This window comes from Stigmatopora argus, chromosome 22 (assembly GCF_051989625.1).
Source record: "Stigmatopora argus isolate UIUO_Sarg chromosome 22, RoL_Sarg_1.0, whole genome shotgun sequence".
In the NCBI taxonomy this organism is placed as follows: Eukaryota; Metazoa; Chordata; class Actinopteri; order Syngnathiformes; family Syngnathidae; genus Stigmatopora; species Stigmatopora argus.
Genome location: NC_135408.1, coordinates 5,905,448 through 5,931,765, shown reverse-complemented (window position 1 = coordinate 5,931,765; position 26,318 = coordinate 5,905,448). Strand labels below are relative to the sequence as shown.

The 26,318-nt window shown below is 46.2% G+C and overlaps 6 protein-coding genes across 10 annotated transcripts; 4 read left to right on the top strand and 2 right to left on the bottom strand.

Moving 5' to 3' along the window:
• The first annotated feature begins 601 nt into the window (after positions 1–601).
• On the top strand, positions 602–2,994 carry LOC144067968 (G protein-activated inward rectifier potassium channel 3-like). 2 transcript variants are annotated; one of them, XM_077592095.1, is made up of 3 exons: positions 602–855; positions 1,294–2,374; positions 2,473–2,994. In XM_077592095.1, the coding sequence occupies exons 1-3, from the start codon at positions 724–726 to the stop codon at positions 2,667–2,669; spliced, it is 1,410 nt and encodes a 469-aa protein (XP_077448221.1). In that variant the 5' UTR covers positions 602–723; the 3' UTR covers positions 2,670–2,994. The 2 variants fall into 2 exon arrangements, with proteins under 2 accessions (XP_077448221.1, XP_077448220.1); XM_077592094.1 differs by having other exon boundaries at positions 1,291–2,374.
• A 398-nt stretch (positions 2,995–3,392) lies between these two features.
• On the top strand, positions 3,393–10,500 carry pom121 (POM121 transmembrane nucleoporin). The gene is made up of 13 exons (XM_077592057.1): positions 3,393–4,033; positions 4,551–4,757; positions 4,845–4,994; positions 5,117–5,197; positions 5,272–5,443; positions 5,812–5,900; positions 6,099–6,178; positions 6,252–6,367; positions 6,468–6,567; positions 6,716–6,982; positions 7,169–8,701; positions 9,161–9,241; positions 9,549–10,500. Exons 1-13 carry the CDS (start codon positions 3,489–3,491, stop codon positions 9,647–9,649), a joined length of 3,522 nt encoding a protein of 1,173 aa, XP_077448183.1. The 5' UTR covers positions 3,393–3,488; the 3' UTR covers positions 9,650–10,500.
• Positions 10,501–11,153: 653 nt separating this feature from the next.
• LOC144067979 (claudin-4-like) lies at positions 11,154–12,668 on the top strand. The gene is made up of 2 exons (XM_077592112.1): positions 11,154–11,426; positions 12,048–12,668. Exons 1-2 carry the CDS (start codon positions 11,187–11,189, stop codon positions 12,363–12,365), a joined length of 558 nt encoding a protein of 185 aa, XP_077448238.1. The 5' UTR covers positions 11,154–11,186; the 3' UTR covers positions 12,366–12,668.
• A 376-nt stretch (positions 12,669–13,044) lies between these two features.
• On the bottom strand, positions 13,045–14,741 carry LOC144067977 (methyltransferase-like protein 27). 3 transcript variants are annotated; one of them, XM_077592107.1, is made up of 6 exons: positions 14,608–14,741; positions 14,394–14,526; positions 13,950–14,078; positions 13,749–13,884; positions 13,584–13,676; positions 13,045–13,511 (listed from the first exon to the last, which is right to left on the bottom strand). In XM_077592107.1, the coding sequence occupies exons 2-6, from the start codon at positions 14,511–14,513 to the stop codon at positions 13,309–13,311; spliced, it is 681 nt and encodes a 226-aa protein (XP_077448233.1). In that variant the 5' UTR covers positions 14,514–14,526; positions 14,608–14,741; the 3' UTR covers positions 13,045–13,308. The 3 variants fall into 3 exon arrangements, with proteins under 3 accessions (XP_077448233.1, XP_077448234.1, XP_077448236.1); XM_077592108.1 differs by having other exon boundaries at positions 14,603–14,726; XM_077592110.1 differs by having other exon boundaries at positions 14,394–14,523; positions 14,608–14,641.
• A 446-nt stretch (positions 14,742–15,187) lies between these two features.
• Positions 15,188–17,337, bottom strand: LOC144067976 (methyltransferase-like protein 27). Of its 2 annotated transcripts, none has more exons than XM_077592105.1 (6): positions 17,143–17,337; positions 16,899–17,027; positions 16,340–16,468; positions 16,122–16,257; positions 15,953–16,045; positions 15,188–15,452 (listed from the first exon to the last, which is right to left on the bottom strand). In XM_077592105.1, exons 2-6 carry the CDS (start codon positions 17,019–17,021, stop codon positions 15,250–15,252), a joined length of 684 nt encoding a protein of 227 aa, XP_077448231.1. In that variant the 5' UTR covers positions 17,022–17,027; positions 17,143–17,337; the 3' UTR covers positions 15,188–15,249. The 2 variants fall into 2 exon arrangements, with proteins under 2 accessions (XP_077448231.1, XP_077448232.1); XM_077592106.1 differs by having other exon boundaries at positions 16,340–16,432; positions 17,143–17,249.
• A 1,277-nt stretch (positions 17,338–18,614) lies between these two features.
• On the top strand, positions 18,615–24,123 carry nf2b (NF2, moesin-ezrin-radixin like (MERLIN) tumor suppressor b). The gene is made up of 17 exons (XM_077592088.1): positions 18,615–18,954; positions 19,099–19,213; positions 19,333–19,458; positions 19,540–19,662; positions 19,721–19,804; positions 19,876–19,944; positions 20,031–20,113; positions 21,050–21,125; positions 21,191–21,328; positions 21,398–21,472; positions 21,544–21,657; positions 21,731–21,853; positions 21,919–22,136; positions 22,199–22,301; positions 22,380–22,543; positions 22,615–22,798; positions 23,640–24,123. Exons 2-17 carry the CDS (start codon positions 19,124–19,126, stop codon positions 23,685–23,687), a joined length of 1,818 nt encoding a protein of 605 aa, XP_077448214.1. The 5' UTR covers positions 18,615–18,954; positions 19,099–19,123; the 3' UTR covers positions 23,688–24,123.
• The last annotated feature ends 2,195 nt before the right edge of the window (positions 24,124–26,318 follow it).

Sequence of the window (26,318 nt, the reverse complement as noted above, 5' to 3'; positions counted from 1 at the left end):
CACTATAAACGTCCAATCCATTTGTCCCTGCTAGGTCAAATAGATTGGACATCTAGTTCCGTCAATGGCATCCAATTAGTCAACAATTGACCTATAAATGTCTCGAAATTAATTTAAAGTGACCGAAAATCAATACGAAGTAATCAATGACTGAGCAATGTGCCCTCAGGCAATTTCTCCAGAAATTGTATTTTTTAGTAGCCCAAATATTTGTTTACTCTTGGAATTATGTAACCAACATCTGTTATTCAGGTTTAACATTTGATGCCAATTCTGTGCTTTTTTCAATCATTACATTTAAAATATATTGGTGCTTTGTCAGTTTAACATTCCAGATGTTCCAAAGTTAGCCGAGATAGACACTCGTTATTAGTACTGCCACTACAAAAATTAGATGGACAGTGTGACACGTTGTGGAAAAAATGAAGTGAACACATCTGGACAAAGCTTTTTCTAAGCCTCCTGGTAAACAGTTGAGTAATCTTTTTCAATCAAACGTCTTCTTCAGAGTTTCTCCGATAGAGTTTGAGGATTAACGCTAATCCCCCATTTGTAGAACGTGTGGTGCAACCCCTTCCCGCTGATGAAGCCTCAACGTATACTCAAGCATGGCGGCTCAGGCTGGTGAACCATCTGGCATTTGTTCCTTAAAGCCAACGAGAGTTCGCTTTTAATTTCATTGTCCACAGCAATCCTATCCAAACGTCTCCGTGCCACTCGGAGATGATCTCCACTGTGGTTTGCAGCAACGGGGCCGCCATTCAAAGTGGACGGTGCGACGGTTTCGACGGAAGGATCGAGAGTCCTGCGAGGAAACACCTGCCAGCACCACAATTTCAATCAATAACTGACCAGGTATGACTTGTTCTTATATCAGCATTTATTTATTTTGGATAGACTGATGTATTGCTCAGGTATCAAAGGGGGCAGACTGTCGCTATATTATTTTGTGCGGCCTGCAAAAGTAAATCCTTGTCAACGTCGCAGACAAGAGAACATGCTAACTCCATAAAGCAATGCTTCTTTTATCGAGAAAATTCAAATGAAGGTTTTTAGATACAGTGAGAATAGCTCATGATTTTTTTTTTGAAAAGCTTAAAAATAAAAGTAAAATATGCCTCTACTGACAAAAAAACGGATGGATAATTTTGTAAGTAGAGGCACCACCGTTTTACCGAACCGAGCAACGAGCGGAAGCTATTTAAAAGTACACATTATAAAGCATAGAAAGAATACATGCGTTCCTATGGAAATATTTTTCTCTGCTCATCCTTTTCACTTTCTCTCGAGGAGGAGGACACCCAGTCGCAGATTGAGAGTCGCCGCAGTCAGACGGCAATGTCCTCCCAGCAGCGTGACCCCCAAATGTCTCCGCTGGAAACATTGGAGGTGGCCTCCAAGCCTAAGCATTTGCACCAAGGCAGCAAACTGAAACGGTTCAGTTCCAGGTGGCAATCCAGGGGGTCCATCAGTAGCGGCAACTTTACCCTCCATACACCAGAGACAGCGAACGGCTCAAAGACGGAGAGAAAGCGGCGCAAGCTCTTGGGCGACCCCCAGTCCGCGCACTTGACCGCCGGCAGCCGGCAGCGTTACGTTAGCAAAGACGGCAAGTGCAGGGTCAATTTAGGGCCGATTGAGGACAAAAGGCGCTTCATTTCAGATATTTTCACCACACTGGTGGACCTCAAATACCGCTGGTTCCTTCTCATCTTCACCATGTGCTACATTCTCACGTGGTTGGCCTTTGGCTGGATCTACTTCTTGGGCGCTTGGTCGCGAGGCGATATCGCGCACATGCACGACCAACATTGGCGCCCTTGCTACGAAAACGTGGATGGGTTTCTGTCCGCGCTGCTGCTGTCTTTGGAGAGCCAGAGGACCATTGGCTACGGGTACAGGATGGTGACGGCCAACTGTCTGGAAGGGGTCGTGCTCCTGATGGCGCAGTCCATCATAGGCTCCATCATTGACGCGCTAATGGTGGGCTGCATGTTCGTTAAGATCTCCCGGCCCCAGCAGAGGGCGCTGACCTTAATCTTCAGCAAACGCTGCGTCGTATGCGAGCGGGACGACAAGTTGTGCATGCTCTTCCGTATCGGGGACCTCCGGGAAAGCCACATGGTGGACGCCAAGATCAGGGCGAAGCTCATCAAATCCAGGCAGACTAAGGAGGGCGAGTTCATCCCGTTGGAGCAGTCAGAACTCAACTTGGGCTACGACACGGGCGGCGATCGACTGCTGCTGGTGGAGCCCCAGACCATCACCCATGTCATCGACCAAAGCAGCCCCTTCTGGGAGGTGGGGGCTCGCCGTTTCAAGAGGGAGAATTTCGAGATCATCGTTATCTTGGAGGGGATCGTGGAAGCCTCGGGTTTGTACATTATCTTCAAATGCGACGTTCACCTTTGCCAGTAACTTTAAGAACATAGTCATGAGGTTGATTAAATATCATTTCTCATTGCTTCTTAGGCATGACCTGCCAGGCCAGGACGTCCTACACGGAGGACGAGGTCCTGTGGGGACACCGCTTTGAGTCGTGCATATCGTTGGAGAAAGGCGCCTTCCGCGTGGACTACAGCGCTTTCGACAAAACCTTTGAGGTTCAAATGTCAAAATTGAGTGAAAAAGAACGAAGAGATGCAACCCAACAAGAACTTGGATTTTAGCTGGGAAAAGACATCAATATCAAGGGTGGGAAATCTTCTCTAAGGGTTCAATGCATGAATAAAGTTATCTTTGAAGGTCAATTAAGAAAAAAGGTGATGCAGAAATGAATCAGAACTGGGTTTGAAGCCTCGATCGCAGAAGTGTGAGGCCATCGTGCGCGTGTCATTACAGGCCGCCTGCAAATAACATGAAAAGGTTCAACTATACGAGTTTCTACATTTTGAAAACATAAGTATAATTTCTCAAGTTATTCTATTCTTTCACCTGATGTGAATACAATGCATCTGTATTTGTGTGTTTTGTTTTAGTTCATATTATACACTTGTCGTGTCACACAAGTAATATGTATAAATCTACAGTGATTTCATCAAATGACTGGATGCTTGTTTTTGGTCAACGTTGTCATGTTTTTTTTTTGTTTTCTCAAAAAAAAACTGCCGAAGGGAAAACTGAGTTCACCTTTTCCATTTTATATTATAAACATCAATCAGGCTTGATAATAATCCCTGTTGTTGTTTTGAACACTAAACAAATTTCTGACCTTGTCCTCACCCCCAAATTTATAATATGCTATTTAGAATTAGAAAATCATTCCTTTAAATCGTTTTTTGAGTTATCTTGAACATTAAAGACAAACGGAACCGAATATATACATAAATAACCTCCTTATTTGGCCACTCGCCTTTGGGTCCGTATTGGTGTAATACCACTACCACTCGCTATGCAGCGCTGCCGCACCAAACGACAAAGTTTGTTTTAGCTTTCTCCGCTAAAGAAGCAGCATTCGTATCGAGCAGCATGATGGGCGCGCTGCCGCCATGTCACCTAGAGATAGAAAAGTAGTGCTTCTTTTTGCTTTAGGCATAGTTAGTTTAGCCCTTTATTTACTCCCCTCCTTTTTATACATTGTTGTAACTCTCGCGCTGTGTGGCGGTGCGTGTCTCCTGTGTCGCGGACCGCCGCTTCCCGCCAGTTTAGGCCTCAATCCTCGGGCTGGACTGCGCGCTCAGGCCGGCTACCTTCGCCGCTTTTGGGACTGGTGGGTGAGCGACGTGCCTGTGGTGTCCCGGAGGACAAACAAGCACGACGTCATCAGACGTGAGCTACACAGACAGTCGCCAGGAGCTTTTAATCAAAGACCGGCTGACGCCGCCGTATATCGCGGGGGGCACGTCGCCAGGGACACCATTCTTTTTAGCCCCCGGGACTTTCTCATGGGCAGCTACATTGCCAAAGCAGAAAGTCCGCCCGGCGACTTCGGGAGGCCCAGAGTGGTCCGGAACCCTCGGGATCACCTGCGAGAAAAGTTATCCAGACCCAACCATGCTGTCTACACCCCGAACCGAAGGCTGTCATTTGCTGGGTATGTTCCGTTAAAGTACTGTGTGCTCGCCGGACCCTTTATTACTTACACGGGGTTCCGGTATATAACTGAATTCAAACCACAATAACTGTCCAGATAGGTATTTAGTCATCTGGTGGCCCAAGGCAAACCCAGTCATGGGGTGTGCTCTCAGAAAAGTTTTAAAGCGCCCCCGCAGGACAAGGTATTGAATGATAACTTTCTTGGAAAAAAATTATTTCAAAAGCACAACACTTAATCTCCCTGCCATTTACGGCCCATGTAATGAACTGGGTGGGTTGTGAATGAATGTTCAGTTTATTCTGTGCCAGCCCTCTCAGTTACAATGGATTCAATGTGTACTAAAAAGCCAAATCTCTAACATCAATGCATTTTAAGTGTTAATAAGGACATTGTTCAAACAATTCAAGGCAATAGAACACAAATTCTCATTTAGATGATGAAAACATGGTCAAATTCATAAGTACAAACATGACGTGCACAACAAATTTTTACCACTGTCATTTCATTGTGTCAGCGAGCCATCCGACACACCGGGGCATTTCAACATCACCCCCCAGCGGCATTACCCCCTGCAGCAGATGGGTACTTCTCCGGTGGGGCTCGTGCCTGTCGCCAGTTGGGATGGCTTCAGGAAGAAGAGCATCCTCACTCCCCGGAATTCCCCCGCTGTCCGCAGTCCCGTCACTATGAAGATCGCCAGGCCTGACCAAAACAACCCAAGGTATGATTTGTCGCTTGCTTTAACAGTGGACAGGGAGCAATTGTGTATTTATTTGTCTGACCGGGTTGATCTTGTTTTTGTTCTTAGTTTGGAGCGTCTGAGTTGCGCAGCTGCACCCAGGACCCCGGAGGACCCCTGCTCCAGAGAGAGTGTCCTTAAAGTGTTGAAAGATAGCCGAAAACGAGAGGTCGAGGATGCTGACGGAATCTTTATTGCCGAGCATAGAAGCAAGAGAAGGTAAACAGACTAGAATTACATTTAAAACTCTCCCAGTCGAACTAGTTCTCGATCCCTCGACTAGTTAAAACACCAAATGGGAAATAATCGCTTTTTTCTTTTTTAACAAATTTGTTTTCCAGGCGTAACGACAGTGGCGGAAGTGCCCACTCGGCTTTTGAGCCCCTTTTGCCCAATGGCGCGCCGTCACAATTGGTTCCTAAGTAAGTCAGGACACACTTCAATTTTACTTTCCATTGACGTCAAATTGATGTACATGATTTTAATCCTTCTTTAGACCAGGAACCCTAAAACGAGGGATCGTCTCAGTGGCGGAGGAGTACACAGTCAAAAGGTCCCGCACGTCATCCGTCAGTTCGGCCAGTGGAGTCCACTCCCCCGGAGGGACACTGGGGTCAAAGAGAAACCCGATCCAAAGCTCATACAGCTCCACTCTGGGCCTCTTGCAGGTAAACACCAGCGTGTTTTCATCCTATGTTAACTGCTGCAATGGCAGAGAGCCAAAATGTTTGCACTTTACAGGACACTTATTGACGGCACTAAACATCCAGTCCATTTTGACTGGGAAGGGCGAATGAATTCCAGTCAAAATTGATACTAAGCGCCATTAATGGCCATTAAAAATGAGCATGCACAGCCATTTATCGGAATGTAAATGAATTGGACATACATACATATATTGTTGTCAATAGTAGGCGATGAGTTAAATTACATGAAATAAAAATAAATAAGAATCGACTTTGCAGTCTTAGTGTAGGCCATTTTTTGTGTATTTATTTTTTCATTCAAGCTTTTAACCATCTGCTTACATTGACAGTTTAAGAAGCCGTCTGCGCCGAGCTCGCCGATGTCCAGCCCAGCTTCATCTCGCTCTCAGACACCAGACACTGCTGCCAAGAGGCAAAGGTTCGTCCGCACACTTTAGCCTCTCCATTTAACTCATAGTCCGTCATAACGGCGACGTACTGAACAAAAGTTAATTTGCTGCTAGGCCTCCCAGTTCAAATGGATTGGACGTCTACTAGCGACACTCACTGTCTAACATCACCGGTGGCACTAAATGAATTATGAATGAGTTTGTAACTTGTCGCTTGGTTTTACCAGAGAGGATGACTACTTTTCTCCCAGCTCTGCGTCTTCGGTCCGATCGGAAAGGACCCCGTCGGACAAAGTAGCTCTCACTTGTAAGTCTGCACCATCTTTGCCTAAAACCTTGTGGGAGTATATTTTGTTTTTGACTGTGTGATTCACTTGAAGCCAAACAGACTCCAGTCCCAGTCACAACTTCATCAAACTCCGCCGGTGGTAGTGGTGGGAACAGAAAACGGAAGATCCAATTGGTGTGCAGCAACCGGGATGATCAAATTACACTGGTAAGCAAATAACCGGAGCTGTCTCTGGAATTTTGAAAGAACTGGAAAGAGTCCTAAAATGGTGTTTGGATTCTGCAATTCTCCGTTTATTGATCTGCAGCCCCCGCCACCCGAGCTGGGATACAACATCACTGTGAAGGATCTGGATGAAGAAAAGAAGGCCGCCATCAACAAGATCCAGAAGGTCCTGGAGACACCCTGTGAGTTGACTTCAAATACATTGGGTGGGATTTACAGTGCGTGTATTTTATTTTTTCCTCTATTTACACAATGTTCATCGAGACCATCAGTATTCAATAGCTCTGTAACAAGATAAACCATCTTAAAAGTTTTTGTGTCCTCCCTTAGTACTTGAACCTGAGAAGTCTACTGCACCAGTGTCCTCCACCACTCTCACCTTGACCACAATCTTAGCCCCAAAGACCACCACTGCCACCTCCCCCACCCTCACCTTGAGTAGCCTCCTGGCTGCCCCTCTGCCCAAAACGTCCAGCCCGGCCACCTTGGTCATCAACCTGGACCCTTCTCCAACCCCCGCGATCTCAAACCCACTCTTGGAAGCTCTGAAGACAAAGGGTCCCGTGAATACCACTTCTGTTGCTAGCACCACTATAGGTACACTGTTAAAATTGGACGAGATGTCAATTCGCCGTCAATGCCATAGAATGAGTTCATTGAAAAAAAACTTGGTGCTTACTTAAAATTTGAAGTTAACAAAGCTTTTCAAAGTTCTATTTTTTTTGTCGGGTCGACCCAAGCTCAGGTCTCACTGTCTAACCTATTTGCTTATTTTGTCCACAGTGTCTGCACCCGCGGTGTCAGTACCACCTCCAGTCTTGACCCCGGGAGCACAGACCACAACAGATTCTCCAAAGCCGCCACCCGTCTCTGAGGCTCCGCCGCCTTCAAGCAGCATGGGCCAGCCCTCTGCCTTCACGCAGGTCTTGGGCCAGATTTCCAAGCCCGCCAACAGCACTCCGTCGCTACCGGCGCCCAGCCCATTCGGAATGTCCGGTCAGATTGGTCTTCCTGTCGTGTCCTCGGCTTCTAACCCCGCTCCGGTCACTAGCGCGTCGCTTAGTCTGGCCAAACCTTTGCTCCCGTCAGGGTTCAAACCCATATTTGCAGTTTCTACCACCGCCTCAACCCCATCAGCGGTCACATCCGTGGAGAGCAAACCCCTCGTCCAAAACTTCCAGCCTATCTTTGGAAGTAGCTTTGCTCCGCCTCCTTCCACATCCTCAACCACGTCCACAGTCATCTCTAGTATCACGGGGGCTGCTTTTCCGCCACCCCCGTACACAAGTTCCACCACAGCACCCATAAGTTCCTCGATATTCAGTACCACGACAAGCAGCAACGCTGGCGTGTCACTCTTCCCAGGATTGACGACCCCCACCGTGGCAGCCTCCACAGCTTCCGCCCCCAGTGTCACGAACCCCGCCGCGGTGCCGGCTCCCAAATCCATGTTTGGAAGCTGGTCGGCGCCATCCTCGGCTAGCGCGAGCGCTACCTCCTCGGCAGCCCCTACCACGGGGTTTCCGTTTGGACCTATCGCCACCACAACTGCCGCGGCCCCGACCCCCGTCGCCGCCCCCGCCAGTGGCGCCTTCACATTTGGAACTGCGCAGCCGACCGCTCAAATCGCCGGCCAGAATGTGTTTTCCTTTGGTCAGACTGCCGTCAGTCAGAACACGACAACGGCTTCATTTGGAGGTTTTGCAACGGCGGCCGCCACCACCGCCAGCGCCACGACCACGACCCAATCCTCTTTCGCCTTCGGAAAGCCGTCATTTCAGGCCCCGGCACCCCAGGCGACGTTCAGCTCCACGACAGCCGCTGCTAAACCATTTACCTTCGGTGCGAGCGTAGCGACGGCCGCCCCCACGTCCAATCCGGCCCCGGCGCCATTTAACTTTGGGGGATCGGCGGCGGCCGCGCCTGGGGCTGCCACCGCGCCATCCAGCTTCATGACGCCCACCAAACCGGCGTTTGGCGGCGGCTCGACCCCCTTCGCCTTTGGGGGCAGTGCCACGCCTTCGACGGCGCCCGGCTTCGGCCAGGCCGCTCAGACTCAGAGCGTGGCTCCAGGCTTCGGCCAGGCCGCTCAAACTCAGAGCGCGGCGCCCGGCTTCGGCCAGGCCGCTCAGACTCAGAGTGCGGCGCCGTCCTTTGCGTTTGGTGGCGCCACTCCTCAGCAGACCCCCTCGGGCCCCGCGCCGGCAGCTTCCAGCGGGTTTAACTTTGGCGCTGCCGTTACGCAACCGCAGTTCGGAATGCCCGTCGCCAATACTCCCGCACCACAGATGGGGAGCTTCAATTTTGCTGCCGCTGGTGAGTTATATATAGGGTATCATTGTGGCTCTGTTCATACCTCTGCTGTTAAATTCCATTTAGATTTTAATGTAGACGCCTAATCTATTTTAACTGGGATGGCTAGTGGCGAATCAACGAATGCGGCCATCCCATGTCAAATATATTGGATATTTATCCGGTGAAATTCATTTTATGGCATATTGCCCAGGTCAATGACCAAAACTTGATTACGTATATATTGTTTCTTTACAATACATAAGGATGAAATAGAACATGCAAATGTAGTTTCTGCGGTTTGTCAATTTTATTTTACAGCAATTCTGGGTCACCTGTTGATTTTAAGACCATTTGAAAATATTGAAAAAATTGTATTTCCCATTTGTAATTTTTTTTTTGGGCAATCTGAATCACAAGTATCATTTAGAAAATGAGATGTTAACTGACTCATCATTAAGATACTTTTTAACTGTTTTTCAGCTACTTCCACTCCGACATTTTCTCCTGCGGCTTCTAGTCTGAGTCCCTTTGGAAGTCAGGGCTTCAATGCTGTTCCATATGGTATGTTGTGAATGGATCAAGTTGTGGTCAATAATTTGATTGCAAAGGTTGTGGGGATGCTCATAGCTATTTGTGTTTATGGTGCCCCTCCTTACGGATGTTTCAATGGGCACATTTCTCAGGATACGTACTGCTTTGTTATGTAAATTATTGTTCCAAGTTATGAAACATCAAAAGAAGGTATAGCTTATAAATATAGGAAGGAAATATGCTTCTACTTACAAAAACTTCTGGAACCATCAAATTTCATAAGTATAGATACAACTCTGTTTCAAACATCCTCTGTCTTTCTGTCTTTTTTAATCAGGCTCCCCACCAACCCCCTCCTTCTCCATCGGGGCAGGCCCCAAACCGACCGGGGCACGGCAGAGACTGCAAGCAAGGAGGCAACACAACAGGAAGAAGTAACAGCGTCCTGACACGAACTGGTGAAAGTACCGTACCACGGTTTATCGACAGCTCGTCTTGTTGACAAGGATGCGTGGAACCGCATTCACTTGGGAGGAAGAGGGGAAACGGAGTAGTTTTCTGATATCGTATCCCCCGTCGTTACAAAGGCCCCCGTCGGACGTGATGTCGAGAAGAAAACGCTTTTATTTTTCTACGCAGACTGATACGTGTGGAAGCGAACTCGTGAAGCCCGAAAAGTGACAGCCGAGACGTGCGCAAACACAAGGTCAACGCTTTTTTTTTTTAACCGCCGCATCCCCTTTTTGCAGCAATCTTTTTACGTGTTCCTGGCTGTAAACATTCCCAAACGTCCTCCCGTGGGTACATTCCTTTTTAAAACCACAAACAATCCACATTATTTTTCTATATTATAACGCAGCTAGCCATGCAATGCTAATTCGTGAAAACTCCCAGAAAGACGCGTCGCTTTTGATTCAATGATTGCATCTTTTTTTAAATTCTTTTAAAGAGTTAACTCCGAATTCCTGAAAAATTGAATGCGTCACCACCACAATGGGTGACCGACACACCAAAGCAAAGTTTTTTTTTTTACTTTAGTGCCAAACTACCTCTATTGAAAATGGGCACTGAATAATTAATTATCTGCCTTGAAGAGTTTTGTTCGTTAGGCGGTTACTTAAGCTACTGATTTAGCCATTCGTCACTATAATTAGCGATTTTACCGGACAAATGAAAACAGCGTCATGGAAAAATAGTTTCACGTCTTTTTCATCATTCATTTACGCTGCTCCTGATTTGTTAATGATGGTTTAATAAAAAAATATTTGGATGTTCCAATGATTTCAGAACATGTTCTGGTGTGGATTTCTTTTTTTTCTTTTTATGAAGGGCTACACAAATGCATAAAATTTTAATTTTTTTATCAAAGTTAATCCACAGTCATTTTGAAAGCAATAAAATGAGCTTCTCTTTTGCAAAATGTACACTGAAAAATCAGCCAAAAATATGAACAGATTCACAAATATTATTCTTCCTTATATACCCTAAAGTTTGACAACAATGTGATGTCAATTTATTAAATTTTTCTTCTGTAGAACCTTGCAAAAGTGCCAGAAATTGAGTCCTGGTGCCTTTTGGGGTTTCTGTTTTTGAGCATTTTTGAAATTTTGGGATCCAGCCCTAAAAAAAAGTTTACCATAAACATTTAATTTTGACATTTTTAACCTGCAAAAATAAATAAAAATACAATATACACTAATTTTTACTCCCTATGTTGTGTTTTTTGCTAAATGAATGGGAATTGGTGGCTCCATGAGTTAATTAACTGCATTTTCCCATCTAGTGGGGAAAACAGGTGCCCTTATTGGTTAAAAGGCATGAAAACCAGCACATTCAGGATGAATTGTTTTGGTGCAGGCATGTTTCCTTTGTTTGTTTTGGCTCCTCCTCTTCATTTTCTTTAAAAACAGGTTGAGTGAGAAATATGATCAGGAAAGTTTCAGTTGGCTTCTCACTTGCGCTGTGGACTGGGACCATGCACACTCAGCTGGTGGGTGTGCTGCTAGGCCTTCTGGGCCTGCTGGGGACGGCCCTGATCTGCGGCCTGCCCGCCTGGAAGGTGTCCGCGTTTGTGGGCTCCAGCATCGTAACGGCTCAAGTCTTCTGGGAAGGCTTGTGGATGAACTGCGTGATCCAGAGCACGGGCCAGGTGCAGTGCAAGGCCTACGACTCGGTCTTGGCTCTGCCGCGAGACCTGCAGGCCTCCAGGGCGCTGGTGCGTATTGCGGCCATCACATTCGCTACTTGGGCCGTCTTGATTGACTCCCACTCGTACGTTAACGGCGATAGACGTCCCATTATTTGACGGGCAACCAATGATCTCCATCGACTGTCCCAGGATGGGCCGCAATTTCATTAGTATGGAACTCCTGCCGACATTCATTTTCTGAACCGCTTATCCTCACAAGGGTCGCAGGGGGTGCTGGAGCCATTCCCAGTTGACTGACCAGAGGCGGGCGACACCCTGAATCGGTGGTCATCCAATGGCGGCGGAAGACTATTCACACTCACACCTAGGGGCAATAAATATAGAAATAAATGTGAGGCATCACCACACCATGTGGTTCGCAGTTCTGAGAGCGAGGGTTCAACCCCTGTTGGGTTCTGAACTTCCAATGTGTAGTTTGCATGTTTTCCGCAAGCCTGTGTAGGGGAGACAGTTGTATGTGCCCCACCCCCAATACATTTTGACAGTTTTCAGACCATAGTTAGCTGGGAAAGGCTCCAGCACCCCCTGAATGTCTTAAATTGTCCAGGCCTAATTGGTATACATTAGCAAGTTTAGTTAGCAGGTAGAAAACATAAAGCAACTAAATGTTGAAAGGTTTTCTTGCAGGTGTGCGTGTCGCTGGGGGTAGGGGTGCTAGCTCTGGGCCTGAGCGTGCTGGGTGCCCGCGGAACGTCCTTCCTGCGCCACGATTGGCCCACCAAGAACAACGTGGGGCTGTCTGCGGGATTGGTCTTCATCCTGGCAGGCGTCCTGTGCCTGATCCCCGTCAGCTTGTCGGCGCACGGCATCATCACTGGGTTCTTCGACCCCTTGCCCTCCGAGGAGCGGCGCGGCGAACTGGGCGCTTCCATCTACGTGGGCTGGGCCTCGGGGGCGCTGCTGGTCATCGGGGGGGTCGTCGTGTGCTCCGTGTACGCGTGCTGACTTGGGGCTTTTCGCTTGGACTTTTTGGAAGTCGTTTTGGCTTGCCATAGTTTCGCCTTGTGCTAAAATGTTCAAATGTCATCTTGACGGCGTGAAGGAAAGCCACATGTGGCTCGAGAGCCGCGTATTCGCCACCGAGGATTTTTTATATGACTTGTAAATAACAATCAAGTAGTGTAAGCTTGGCTTTGGATTGAAACGTTTTTAAGATCATTTATTATGGCTCTTTTGTCACTTTTAAAGATACCTGTAAAGTCATTTTTAATACATTTTCATCAAATTCATTAAATTGCCTAAACTTGACTTTTCTGGCCTTCTGTCAAATCAGCCCATCATATTTTTTTAAAGATATTGCTCTCATATTAATCCAGGATAATAATCTAGACAACTGGTAATAAATATATTTTTTTAAACATGTTTTAATGACTTGTGTGCCCTCAAATAGATTGCACCCTGGCTGATGGCCCACAATGCCTGTAGCATAAATCACCCTGCCAAATACTGATGTGTTTCAATAACTATTCAATGATTGTAAGAAGAATCTCAATGTTGCTATAGCACACCAAGACCTCTAGAAGGCAGCATTTTACATACTTAGCCCTCAAGTTCTACCATGATAATCAAGGCAATATCCCATTCAGTAAATTATTATCAGGCAAAAAGGCGATTTCAATAAAACTTGACTTTATAAAAATGACATTCATTGAGAGATACACTGTTGTGACACCTCAAGTATGTCGACCTGTACTTTGACGTACTACTGCAGGGTCCACCAACACACCTGAATCAAATCATGGGGATCGTTATGAAGGTCCTGCGCAACTTGCTGATTAGTTGATCATTTGATTCAGGTGTGGTAGAGACGGGAGAGATGGAAAACAGACCGGATAGGGTCTCTTGAGGACCGGACTTGGCCACCCCTGTACTACTGTCTATTAGACTGTTAGAGCTTTTGAAAGAGATATACCAATCCGGGGATGTAGCCCCTCTCTTGGTCAGTTACCCCTCGCTCCCATTCAGTCACGTGAGTCACATCGATAGGTCGCCACAGTCCCTCGCTCTCCATTTGCGCCATCTCGCATTCCAAGGCCGCCTTGTAGTCGAGGTTGTCGCTATTACTCCGGGTGGTCATGCAGACGAGCCCCCCTGTGGGCCCACGCAAGTCAGCGTCCGCAGCTTAAAAAGCAACAACGACGCCCTTAAAAAAGCGTGGCTCACCCTTCTTGGCGGCCGTACACAACTCGCGGATGACCTTCACCGGCACGTGACTCGCACTCAGACCGCCAACAATCATCACCACGTCAAATTCATCTGCGGAGGGGGAGGGTTTACACGTGAATCAAAGTGAATGATAAGTTGCACAAATATTAACAAATGGCTTACTTGGGGTGATGGGGAGCGATTGGTCGCCGAGCAGGGCCAATTTGAGATCCCGGTAAAGCCCGCCGTCTCTGGCGTGCCGGAGCATGCCCTCGCTACCGTCCACGCCCACAAAGCGCTGGAACCCATCCCGCTTCATCTTGTAGCACACAAATGAAGACCCGTAAAGGTCAACCCGCGGGATTACTCCGAACAACAACCCACCATCTGGGCCACCATGCCCGTGCCGCAGGCCACATCCAAAACCACCGCTGTTCGGCGCTCCCCGCTGAAGTGGGCGGAGACTCGGGACGCTGCCAGTTCGGGCGCACGGTACTCAATAAGTTCCACGTCCTGTTGGTTGGAGCCAGAAAACCAGCAATTAGTCATCTTAATTGGCTTGATGTGATTGTTTGTTTATTCAACGTTCAAATCTTTTACCCCAATACCACATTAACCCCTCTGCGCTCAAATTATTTTTATTTAACCTGTCTTTACATGCCCTCGTTCACCTCATTGGCTGCCATTGACGGCGCTAGACGTCCAGTCCATTTTGCCTGTGAATGAACGTCCCTCCCTTCAGTCGCCATCAATGGCATGCAATGAGTTAAACAGTATTGGCTGAATAAGTTCACAGTTTTTGGCAGTTTGCTTGTGGGCAAGGACGACCTGCTCGTAGGTTTGGGCCCACCGGTCGTAGAACTGGATCTGGTCCGGCCTGGACGTGCTACTGTGCACGGATAAGATGACGTCCCTGGCCGTTTCAAATGTGCGTCCGCCCGCGGACATCGCGCCCTCGCTTCTGTCAAGCAAGAAAAGACATTGAAATAAATAAATATAAATTCTATAAATCGCACATTTGGTCGTGTTGTGGTTACCTTACCAAGACGGCAAAAAGGCTTGAGATGTATTCCGTCCGGTTCAATACCGTTGATGTTTACAACTGTCTACGCCATAGACATCTTGAGTAAATAGATCTCCATCTCTTAAGAAGAAAAAAACGTCTTTGTATCCGCCGTATTGTATGTGTCAAGCATTTTTTTTTAAATAAAAGTCCAACTTTTGTTTACTGTGTTTTCCTCAACGTACTTGCTTTCTTTTGTTACTTTTATGTTTTACTGTTCATTTTTATCTGTCTGGTTGTAAAGCATTTAGGCAAAATAGTAATTAACACCTATTTTTGTGGCATTGATAGTCAACTTCACTCCAACTCATTATGTTCGTTCAAGATGCAATCTATTTAGTCAAGAGAAACAGTATTTTATTGTGAATGTTCACAGTGGACCGGACACTGAGAACAAGCCATTATAGACAGATCTGATTTCTGACATTTTTAAAGCGTATGGATAACTTTGAAAAGGATAAAATACAGCACCAGTATTGATGACAACATGCTATTTTCCCGCAAATCTTGTTGTCGATGAAACCTGTCAGTCACCCAGGTGCATAAACTGACGGATAACTCGAATAGACAAAAATGTTTATTCACGCTACGCACTCCGGGTACAGCATTGTGTCATTCATGTTAGAGCTTTTGATAAAGATACACACACCCAGACATGTATTCCTTCTGCTCGTCGATCAAGTCACGCTGCCACGAATTCACGTTGGTGACATCCACCCGCCGCCACAGTCCTCCGTCCTCCATTTGCTTCATCTCTCCCTCTAATGCAGCCTTGTAGCTCTGGTTTTCGCCATCGCCCTTCCCGGTCATGCATATGAAGCCTCCTGTGGGGTCAAAATTTCGTGACCGGACGTTTGGTCGCCTGACTTTTGGTCGCCGGACGTTTGGTCGCGGACGTTTGGTCGCCCGGACCCAAACAACCGGCGACCAAAAGTCCGGCGACAAAACAAGGTAAAACAACACGGTCTACGCATCAATCAAAGCCAACAATGGCCATGAGCAGTTTCACTGAGACAACGTCTTAGTGTCTAAGAGTTTGTATGTACATGAGTTGTCCCCTTAGGAGTGGACGTCAGTCAGGGTCTTAACAAGTTCTCCAACAAAACACAATAAAAGTACGGGAAATTTGGAGCTTTTCTTTAGCCTAATAATTAATAGGGCATTAAATATGACTAAATAATAATTCGCAGTTTGTATTTAGGGAATTTGAGCAACAATTTTAAATGGTAATTATCAATAACCTTCCGGGCGACCAAACGTCCGAGTACCCAAAATTTGACGCAAGAGGACACGAAGTGACACCCGGTGTCCAAAAAGCGCTCACCCGCTTTGGCGACCCGGCACAGCTCCCGGATCACCTTTGGCGGCAGATGACTGGAGCTCAGTGCGCCAGTAATTACCACGACGTCGTATTCATCTGCGAGGCGAGGAAATCCCGGATTAACAAATGATCAAGTTTTCCCATTGGATGGAATGAATCGAATCGGGGAGACCTGAGGCAACAGGAAGCGGCCCGTCTCCAATCAGGGCCTTCTTAACATCCCGGTACAGCCCGCTTTGCCGGGCTCGCTGCAACATTCCTTCGCTTCCATCCACGCCCACAAAGTGCTGGAATCCTTCTTTCTTCATCTGTGCCAAAAAAAAACATGCCGGTTGGATCACTTTTACCCGACGGCGTTATCCGTTGACTCAAGTAAAAGACGGCGCCCACCATTTTGGCCACCATGCCCGTGCCGCAGGCGACGTCCAACACTGTCGCCGCTTGGCGATCGCCGCTGAAATGGGCGGAGACCTTGGCTGCTGCCTGTTTGTGAGCACAGTACTCAACAAGATCGATATCCTGTTAAACGGATGCCACAAATAAATAGATATATAGGAAGGGGCTCTGGTGGAAATATCCCCCCAAAAATGTAGGAACTGAATTGTGTCCTACCAATGTTTCTAAGAATTGCCCAGAATATGTTTCAAATTGTCTTGATTAAAGGGTTTAGACATTTTTTTGGGCATCCAACATGTATTCGAGGAACCAGCTTTTGAGAATCATGCATAGAATTGTTCAAAGAGATGAATTTAAGGGCCATCCGTCATCTGGAAATTGCAGACTTGTTGGCACTAGTGTTTTTCTTTTCAGTACTATATGGTACACCCACAGTTGTGGTAAATTCCGTCCGGGAAATCAGTAAATGAATCTTCCATTACAACATTCTGCAGTTAAGGAAGTTTTACACATGACGCCACACGCCGGTTTGTGGTGTGCTTGTTTTTGAGACCTGTTCGTAAGTCTGGGCCCAGCGGTCATAGTATTGCATCTTTTCCTCTGTCGTAGCGTCATTACACATGGACAATATGGTCTCTTTGGCCATTTTAAACGTGCGAGGATCTGATGATGACATCGTGATCTGTCCAGCAGACGAGAAAAGCAAAACGTGGTAAAATAGTTCAGACGAAAAGCCAAAATGTAAGTGATATTTTTGGGCACGTGACAAGAAAGAGAATATTGGGAGATTGACTTACCTTGGCGAGGAAAACAAAGAGTGAGGGTGCACGGTATCAAGGAGAAAATGTGTAGTTGCTACACTCTGTCACGACTCGCACGAAAAGGACACGCCCAACGCCTCAAAGGTCACTCCAAGAGACGTATACTTTGCATGTCACTTTTTATGACTGTTCGTCCATCCAGTCTATATTAAACAGCAGTAACATTGCGAGTGCAATTCTTAGAAAAATCATTTTGGGCCCTTTTTGTGCAAACTGTTAGTAGTAACCTAACAAAAGTGTGTGACAAAGCTTAATGAGTTGGAAGATGGTATGATTTTTTTAAATTATTTTTTTTATTGTTGCCACCCCATGGGTGTGGTCACAAAAATGATGGACAGATAACCTACGCAAGGTGTGCATAGTTTTTCTCTGAATGTGCATTTCCCGGCAGGGTGGAGATTTCTTGTGAACATAATTAGAGATACCAGGGTACTGTCGTCGTTTTGTTTCGTCTTGTCCGCCGATCCTTCCTGCCATCAGCTGTCAGGCTCTTTAACAAAACAAATGGCTGAGTGTTAAGACCTACCGTATGCATGCATGTACACCTATGTGTATGTATGTATATATCTGCTTATATATGTATGTGTATGTATGTAAGTATATGTGTATGTACATGTATGTGTATATCTATATCTATATTTCAGCAACACGCTTATTTATTTATATGTTTATTCATGTATTTATTTATATGTTTATTCATGTATTTATTTATTTATTAACTTACTTATTAGCTATCTATTTATGTCTAAACAATCGTCGATAAGACTGTTGCTTTAACCAATCAGATTTCGAGTTGGCAACACCACAATGCCTTCTCGCAGGCGTAGGGATACGTCATCGCTTTCACCAACTATGATTGGCTAGTGATAGAGTGGACTAGCCAGAGCTACCAAACTGTATCTGGAGCGAGCTGCACAAGCAATTATATTGTTGTGTTGATTTAAAGCCATTTTCCAGACGGTCTTTTCAAGAAAAAAAGCTGTACATCATTAAGAAAGGTCGGACAACTCCAAAGCAAGCAAGCCTGTCACAACCGGGAACAAACATTTTCAGCACTAAATCGAATAAAAACGTATGCCAGAAATACGACAGGACAGGCTCGACTTTCAGCATTAGCTTCGATGGCGATAGAAAAGAAGGAAGAAAGAAAGGAGGATGGATATTGTGTACAGTTAAAAATGATTTTTGGTGAGTAAAATATGGCTATATTCCTAAATAATATTTCAATTGTATGAGGTTATTATTGATTATTTTGTGTGTTGCAGCTGTAGCTGCAGTAGAGGTTTTATAGCCATAAAATCGTTTTTGCTGAAGGCGTCACTAGGAAATGCACGTACCGCCACTGGATTTAAATCATTTCAAAGTAGAAAGTTGAATCCAACACTGGAGCTATGACACATCCAATACGGCGGACGTTTAGCCACGAAGCCGCAAGCAAGCTGCAGTTAACAATTCTGCCTGTAGAGGACGCCTCTCTCTTTCCGAGTCAAAACAATCTTAGTTTCTCACCCTCCTCAACTTTTGCTACACGCGAACTAGCAGTCATTAACTTTTCCGCAGCAGTTTGGCAAATTAAAAAAAGAAAACTCCGACGAGCTGTCGCTTTATGTTTGGCTTAAATCATGGAGGTGCGCAACAAGTTTCTGACTTGTTGTTTGAGGGGCTTCCGATGTGCTTTCGTGCTTTAGTTGAAGCAAGTTAGCTTGACTTAGCATCGCCTGGCCAAACAGACCAAAAAAAGTCTGTAAAACGTCGTTGACCGACACAAACATTGCCCATTTCTCCCCGGTAATATGCCTTGCCAACATTGAAAGCGTTTTGTTCTTGCTTATGAGATATTTTTTCGTGTTTTACTGCGCTCATATGACGTGGAAAGTCCATGCTTTGTCCTGAAGCGTTAAAATGCTTAAAAAGCTATTTGCTTCCTTGCAGGTTTTCTTACCAGCCCCGTCACAAAATGTCCATTTTAGGCTTGAAAAAGAAGCAACCCAAGACTTTTAAAGTCAAAGTCAGCACCATGGATGCCGAGATGGAGTTTAGCTGTGAGGTACTCATATTTATTTTAATTTAGGCTACCATTGACTGGGTGGGCTGGCATCGATCATTAGTGGATGGATGGTTTATTATTGACTTTATATTGATGTCAATTTTGGTCTTGTTCTTCAGATGAAGTGGAAGGGCAAAGACCTGTTTGACCTGGTGTGTCGCACGGTGGGCTTGAGGGAGACCTGGTTTTTTGGCCTCCGTTACACCGTCAAGGACACGTACGCTTGGCTCAAACCGGACAAGCGAGTGAGTGTCCAGGGATACGACGAATGGAAAACGGGATCACACGGTTGCGCTTCAGTTTCTCACCATGCTCCCTCTGCTCAGGTTCTGGACCAGGAGGTTCCAAAAGACTCCCCCATCACTTTTCACTTCCTGGCTAAATTTTTCCCAGAGAAAGTGGAAGAAGAACTGGTCCAAGAAATCACGCAACACCTTTTCTTCTTACAGGTGATTTAGTTGAGGTGTTGGTTGCTCTGGATTACGCTGACACTCATTTTTGTCTCAGGTGAAAAAGCAGATCTTGGATGAGGAGATTTTCTGCTCTCCAGAAGCTTCTGTTCTCCTGGCCTCATACGCCGTCCGAGCCAAAGTAAGAGCGGTTCAATTTCGATACCATTTTATCTCGCTTTCCGTGCGTGAGCAGAACTTTTGTCGTGGCAGTACGGCGACTACAACCCCAACTTCCACAAGCCGGGCTTCCTGGCGGAAGATGAACTTCTGCCCAAGACGGTAGGCGACAGTGGGGGTGGTTCATTTTTTTCTCCTGAATTGACTCCTCACTCTCGATGGTCTCGTTGTTGATATTTTCACATTAGGTGCTGATGCAGTACCAGATGACGGCGGACATGTGGGAGGAGAAAATCACGGCCTGGTATGCCGAGCACAGGGGCATCGCAAGGTAAGACCGGCGTGCCGCACCTGCGCTAAGGCTGTTAGCTATCGGCCAAACTACAGTCGCCGCTGATCATTGAGATTGTTGAAATGTATTTCTATTTATTCATACATTTTTAAAAGGATGGTGGGGGGTGCTGGAGCCTATGCCAGTTAATTATGGGGACCAGGTGGGGGACACCCTGGATTGGTGGACAGCCAATGGCAGGGCACAGGGAGATGGAAAACCGGTCACCCTCACACTCGTATCTAGGGGCGTGTTCAACTAGCCTACCTTCATGTTTTTGGGAATGAGGGAGGAAACCCAGAGAAAACCCACAAACGCAAACTCCTCACTGAACCTGGGATTGAACCCTCGAGCTCAGAACTGTCAGGCCGCGCTAACCAGCCGACACTGGGCCTTATTTAAATGTAGTCATACACATTGTTTGATTGCTGTTTATTGTCTTGAACGCTTATGTGCAGAAGTGGCTGTACCCATTTTGTAAAGAAAATATACTTTCCTCTAGCTATCTTACTAACAATAACCCAAAAAAGATAAGAATGAGTTGTTTACTTCTCACCACCGCAGTCCTGTTTCATCGTGTGCAATTCTATGCAAGCGGCCTCATTTGCATAAGAATTACGTAAACGTTGGCTCGGGCATCCCAGGAGGTAGAAGCCGTTCTTTTCTCTTGGGGCTTTTGCGCATTTAGACTTTCTAAAATCATCCTTTCCTGTCTTTTCGTTCTCATTTAATTTGATACCGAGTTACATAATTCATCCTTATTTTATTTTGAATTGTGTGCCATCATCTTTTTTATAAAAAGACAAAGTTGACTTTGCCTCGGTTTTTCCTCTTTAAGAAGCACCTAAATCCATTTCATCAACAAACTATGTGGATCACCCGGCGCTAACCTTCGTACGAGACGAAGAAATCGTATTTGCCGTTTGCTTGTCGCAGGGACGAAGCGGAGATGGAATATCTGAAGATAGCGCAGGACTTGGAGATGTACGGCGTCAGCTACTTCGACATCACTGTGAGCGCTCGCCGAGGCCCACGGTCCTCGTGATGGTTCGCTTGTGACGCCATTTCCTTTGGCAGCAAAACAAGCGGGACACCGACTTGCTGCTGGGCGTGGACGCCCAAGGCCTTCACATCTACAGCCCCAACAGCAAACTCACGCCCAACAAATCGTTTCCCTGGAGCGGCATTCGCAACATTTCCTACAGCGAAAAAGAGGCGAGCGGCGTCCCGTGCGCGTCCTCTCTTCGTACCGGTCCGTCCCGTGACATCCATTTGTTTTTGCAGTTCACCATCAAGCCTCTGGACAAGAAGAAAGACGTGTTCAAGTTCTACTCGTCTCAGCTGCGCGTCAACAAGTTGGTGAGGCGAGGGAGGGCGGTCCGCCACGCAAAGGCAGCGTTGCGTTGACGAAAGTGGCCGTCTGTGTTCAGATCTTGCAGCTGTGCATCGGCAACCACGATCTGTTCATGCGAAGGAGGAAGGTGGACTCCATCGAGGTGCAGCAGATGAAATCTCAGGCCAAAGAGGAGAAGGCCCGAAAGAAGGTGAACGAGAGAGAGAAGCTGAGGGCGCGCGAGCCAAAATGGCGCTGACCCGAGGGCCACGCGTTCCCTCCAGATGGAGCGGCAGATTTTGGCGCGGGAGAAGCAGATGAGGGAGGATGCGGAGCGAGCCAAGGAGGAGATGGAACGCCGACTTTTCCAGCTGCAGGATGAGGCCCGCCTGGCCAACGATGCGCTGGTGAGTTTCGCCGGCGCCGCCCGAGAGTAGACGGCCCACCGTCGACACCACCGCCGTGCCTTCAGCTGCGCTCGGAGGAGACGGCCGACCTCCTGGCGGAGAAAGCGCAGATCGCCGAAGAGGAGGCCAAGCTGCTGGCTCACAAGGCGGCCGAGGCCGAGCAGGAGCGCCAGAGGTTAGAGGTCAACGCCCTCAAGAGCAAAGAGGAGAAGCGGCTGATGGAGCAGAAGATGAGGGAGGCCGAGCAGCTGGCCGTCAAACTGGTGGAGCAGTCGGAGAGGAGGTGTGTTCTCCGCGTGGTTCTCCTCGCCGACCTGGTGACGCTCAAGCCCTTTCTGCTCTCAGACTGAAGGAGGCAGACCACCTGAAGCAGGACCTCAGTGAGGCTAAAGATGCCGAAAGGAGGGCCAAGCAGAAACTGCTGGAGATCACCAAGACCACTTACCCGGTATGAGCTGGCTTCATCCTCCTCCTCCTCCTTCTCCCAAGGAAAAGATGGTCCGAGGTTGTTCTTTCATTTTTTCAGCTGATCGCGGCCTATTCGGCTCCTCCCGCTCCCGCCGCCGTTTCCTCTCGGAGCCCCTACGCCGCCCCGGAAGACGACTCGGCCTACGACTCGGCCGCGTCGGCGCGCCTCGACTTTAAAGACTCAGATATGAAGAGGCTCTCGATGGAAATCGAGCGCGAGAGGTCTGCCGCGTGTCTCCTTCTCCTCGTGGCCCTTATCGCTGTGTGCGTAACAATGTGTTTCTGGATGTTAGGTTGGAGTACATGGAGAAGAGCAAACATCTTCAGGACCAACTGAAGGAACTCAAGTCTGAGATCGAGTCTCTCAAACTGGAAGAGCAGCAACAGCATCTTCCTCATCAGCCGGCGGCTAGCGTGTACGCGCTCCACGACGCCAGGGGCTTCGTTCCCGAACCGCTTTACATTCCTCACGGCAACGTAAGCTTCCAAACGTCATCGTGCAAAGTTAGGATGGACGAGTACTGATATCGCACGATAGCATGTCTATCAATCTGATGCTTTGATATACAGTGGTAGCGCTACTTAGCAAATTCATTGGTTCTAGAGGTGGTTTCACAACTTCAATTTTTCATAAGTAGAAATATATTTTACATTGAATTAGCATTAAGAAAAACTATATAACTAACTATATTCTATTTGATATGTATGCTAAAGTAGGTATGTAAAAAAAGATAGGAAAATTATTTCTTTAGCCATTCAAACAAAAACGCTAAATCTGCACGTAAACACACAACTTAACACCAAATAATTATGTTACGCACACTCAGGAAAACTCAAGAAAGTGTATTTTCGTTAAGAGGATGTTTAATTTTGTAATTTGGATGGGTGTTTTGTATCTTGTAACACAATTTGGTATGTAGAAACATTAGGAAATAGAGGTAGCACTCGTATTTTACATTGTACGTTAATTCGCAAACACTATACTTGACAGTGCCTTCAAAAGACTGTCATAAGACCATCATAATTATGAAACGTAACTGTCATGAACATTATTGAATGTGAATGTCTGATGCCACTAAGTGTCATCCAGTTAATTACCTCACTCGTCATTGTCATCACGACTTGACATCATTTCTATGTTAATTTGTCATGACAGAAATAGTGTCAACTTTTTATCAAAAGTGACACAATCATTAGGTGAAATTAGCATAGCACAACCGAATATTCTACCGAGCGTATTTTGTCGATCGCAACGCGAATTGCAGATGTATCTGCTCCAGCTCTTTGTTGACGGCGGCCTGCATTTTATGTCTTTTAGAGAAACTCGGGCTTTATGTCCCAAATGGCATTCTTCGAGGAGGTCTGACAAGTGCGCCTCGCCTGACTGATGTCGACGTTTGGACACTAAAAGACTTTTTGGCTTTGCTCACACGTGCCTTTTTGTTGGTTCACTTTGAATTTGAAAAATATGGCTGACTTACTTCCAACCCTTCCTTCTTCCTCTCTTGCTTCTTTCATTCGACTGACCTACTGCTACTACTTCTACTTCGCAGCGCTTCGACTCACTTTGGTTCCCGCCTCACGCCACCATAAGTTGTTGCTTCGAGTGGCACTAGCGTCAACGCTCCTTATTTCTCGCACTATTTATTTCTCTGTGTAACTTTACCACCGCGACTGCCTATTGTCTGCACTTCCAAGTGTTAAAAGTGTTTTATTCGATACCGGCAAAGTCTTCATTGAGATTTATTGTAATGATTTTTTTTTTTACTGTACCCAGCATTTCAATACAACGTTTGTTATGATGTTTTGCCCACTTACTGTCTCTTTAATTTCTGCCGGCTTACAAAAAAACATACGTTAATACTTAGAGTTGTCAAAAGTATATCGAGATAATATTTGGTTGCAAAATTATCAATAATCAGTTATTTGTTTTTGGACAGGCAACCATAAATTTGAGTTTTCGCTACTCTTGCTAATAATACATAGAGTATATTTTTTTGTAGTCTCCTTGTTAACTCATTGACTACCATTGACAGCATAAAATGTCAAATTCATTTGGACTAAGAGTACCGAATGAATGAATGTTTGGATCATAAATCAACATAAATCACCCCTTTCATCTGGAATAAAATCTTGATTGGATTGGGCTGGATCTGGTTAGAATGTTTTGAGGGGTGTGTGCATGAAACTTTTTTATTCCGATCAGGTTTTAATCTGAACACGTGTCCATGTAAACATAGCCACTTTATTTTATCATGAGGTCAGGTTTTGAGCCTATGGCCAATGGAGAAACACAGTTTCATGTTTTCATGATTTTCTGTTGTGAGTTCTGAAGATGAGAAGTTCCGCAAATGTAGGCTGAACTCAAGGTTCTTGTGCGGGCCATTTTCAATTCTATTTTATCATTTGCTATGGCAACCACTGAGCTCATTTTAATGCTTGGTGAGGGATGCCAAACAGTGTCCCATAGCCCACATTCACTCACAAGTACCGTTTGGATTGATCATCTTTGAATTTTGTCTGCTGCTATGCTCAAGAAAAGTCGGGCTGTCATGTTCCCTCTTTTCTAACATCTCCGTGATGGAGTGGGAAAATCTGTGGGGACCTGTGGAACAATGCTTGAAACTGGGTTAACAGAGGGGGGCTGACAAAGGAATGGGGGAAATGTGGAGGACATGAAAGGTCGCAGCGGTTTTTCAAAAGGAAGAGGAAAGATTCATTTGATGCTCCCATGACTCACAAAGCTCCTGTGTTGCCATGGAAACTGCTGGCATTTATATTCTTGTCACTTAGCGGCGACACGTGCAGACGCGGGCTGAACTAAGCGGAAACGTGCGTTCGTTTGTTTGGCCTTTCGCGTCTCAGCTGAACACAAACGACAAAAAAATTCAAAAACAAAGTGTCCTTGCCGTGTCCTTGAGTGTTGCGTTGCCATTCCGCCACTTCCACCTCTGTGCGGGTAATGGCGCCCCCAGGGTTGCCCACTGCACCTCTATAAATTTACTAGTTTCTCCACTGGGTTGGACAGTAACATTAGATCTTTAGTAAACACAAACCAGGGTACTTGATATAGTTTATGTTGTAGTTTAGTATAGTCGTTAGCCGCTACCGTCGGTCCCGAAGGTAAGAACTCCATACGGTACTGTACATAATAATGTCACATTTTATTGCAGATCATAACCACTAGATAGGTGTTTGTTACTTTGTGAGCGTAGGTGGTGAATTAGAAATATTAAGAACATCTTTTTCCATTGTAATATAGTATTAGGTGTTTTTTTTCGGGGGGTGGGAAGGGATTAAATTGTATTAAGTTATTTTATATATGGGAAAAATTGATTTGAGGTACGAGTGAATTGACATATGAGCTCGGTCCAGGAACGCATTAAGCTCGTATCTCAAGGTATATTACTGTACTGTTTTGTAGGTGTTTTTTTTCAGTGCGTGGGAATGGATTCATTTGTATTTAGTTATTTTAAATGGGAAAAGTTGATTTGAGATGTGAGTGAATTGACATACAAGCTCGGGCCCGGCATGGATTACGCTCATATCTCAAGGTATTACTGTAGTTTATCCCAGCTAACTATAGGTACCAGGTAGCAACCAGAATTGGAGGCTAGCCAATCGCAGAGCACAAGAGATGGACAACTTTTCACGCTCGGACTCATACTGAGGAGCAATTTAGAGTTTTCAACTAGCTAGCCTAGCATTGACGTTTTTGGAATGCGGGAGGAAACTGGAGTACCCGGAGAAAGCCCACACAAACCAGAGGAGAACATGCAAACTCCACATAGTGAGGACCCACCTGGAATGGAACCTTCAACCGAAGAACTGCAAGGCCGACGCGCTAAACACTGTCTGGTTTATTATCTCAAGATTTTCTGGAGGCGCCACCGTGCGCAGACTTATTGGATTTTGCAGCGCAAAGTGCGACGTGCGGAGCGGGAGGCGGGGAGGAAGGAGACTTGGAGGTCAGAGCGATGAATGACGATAATGGGAG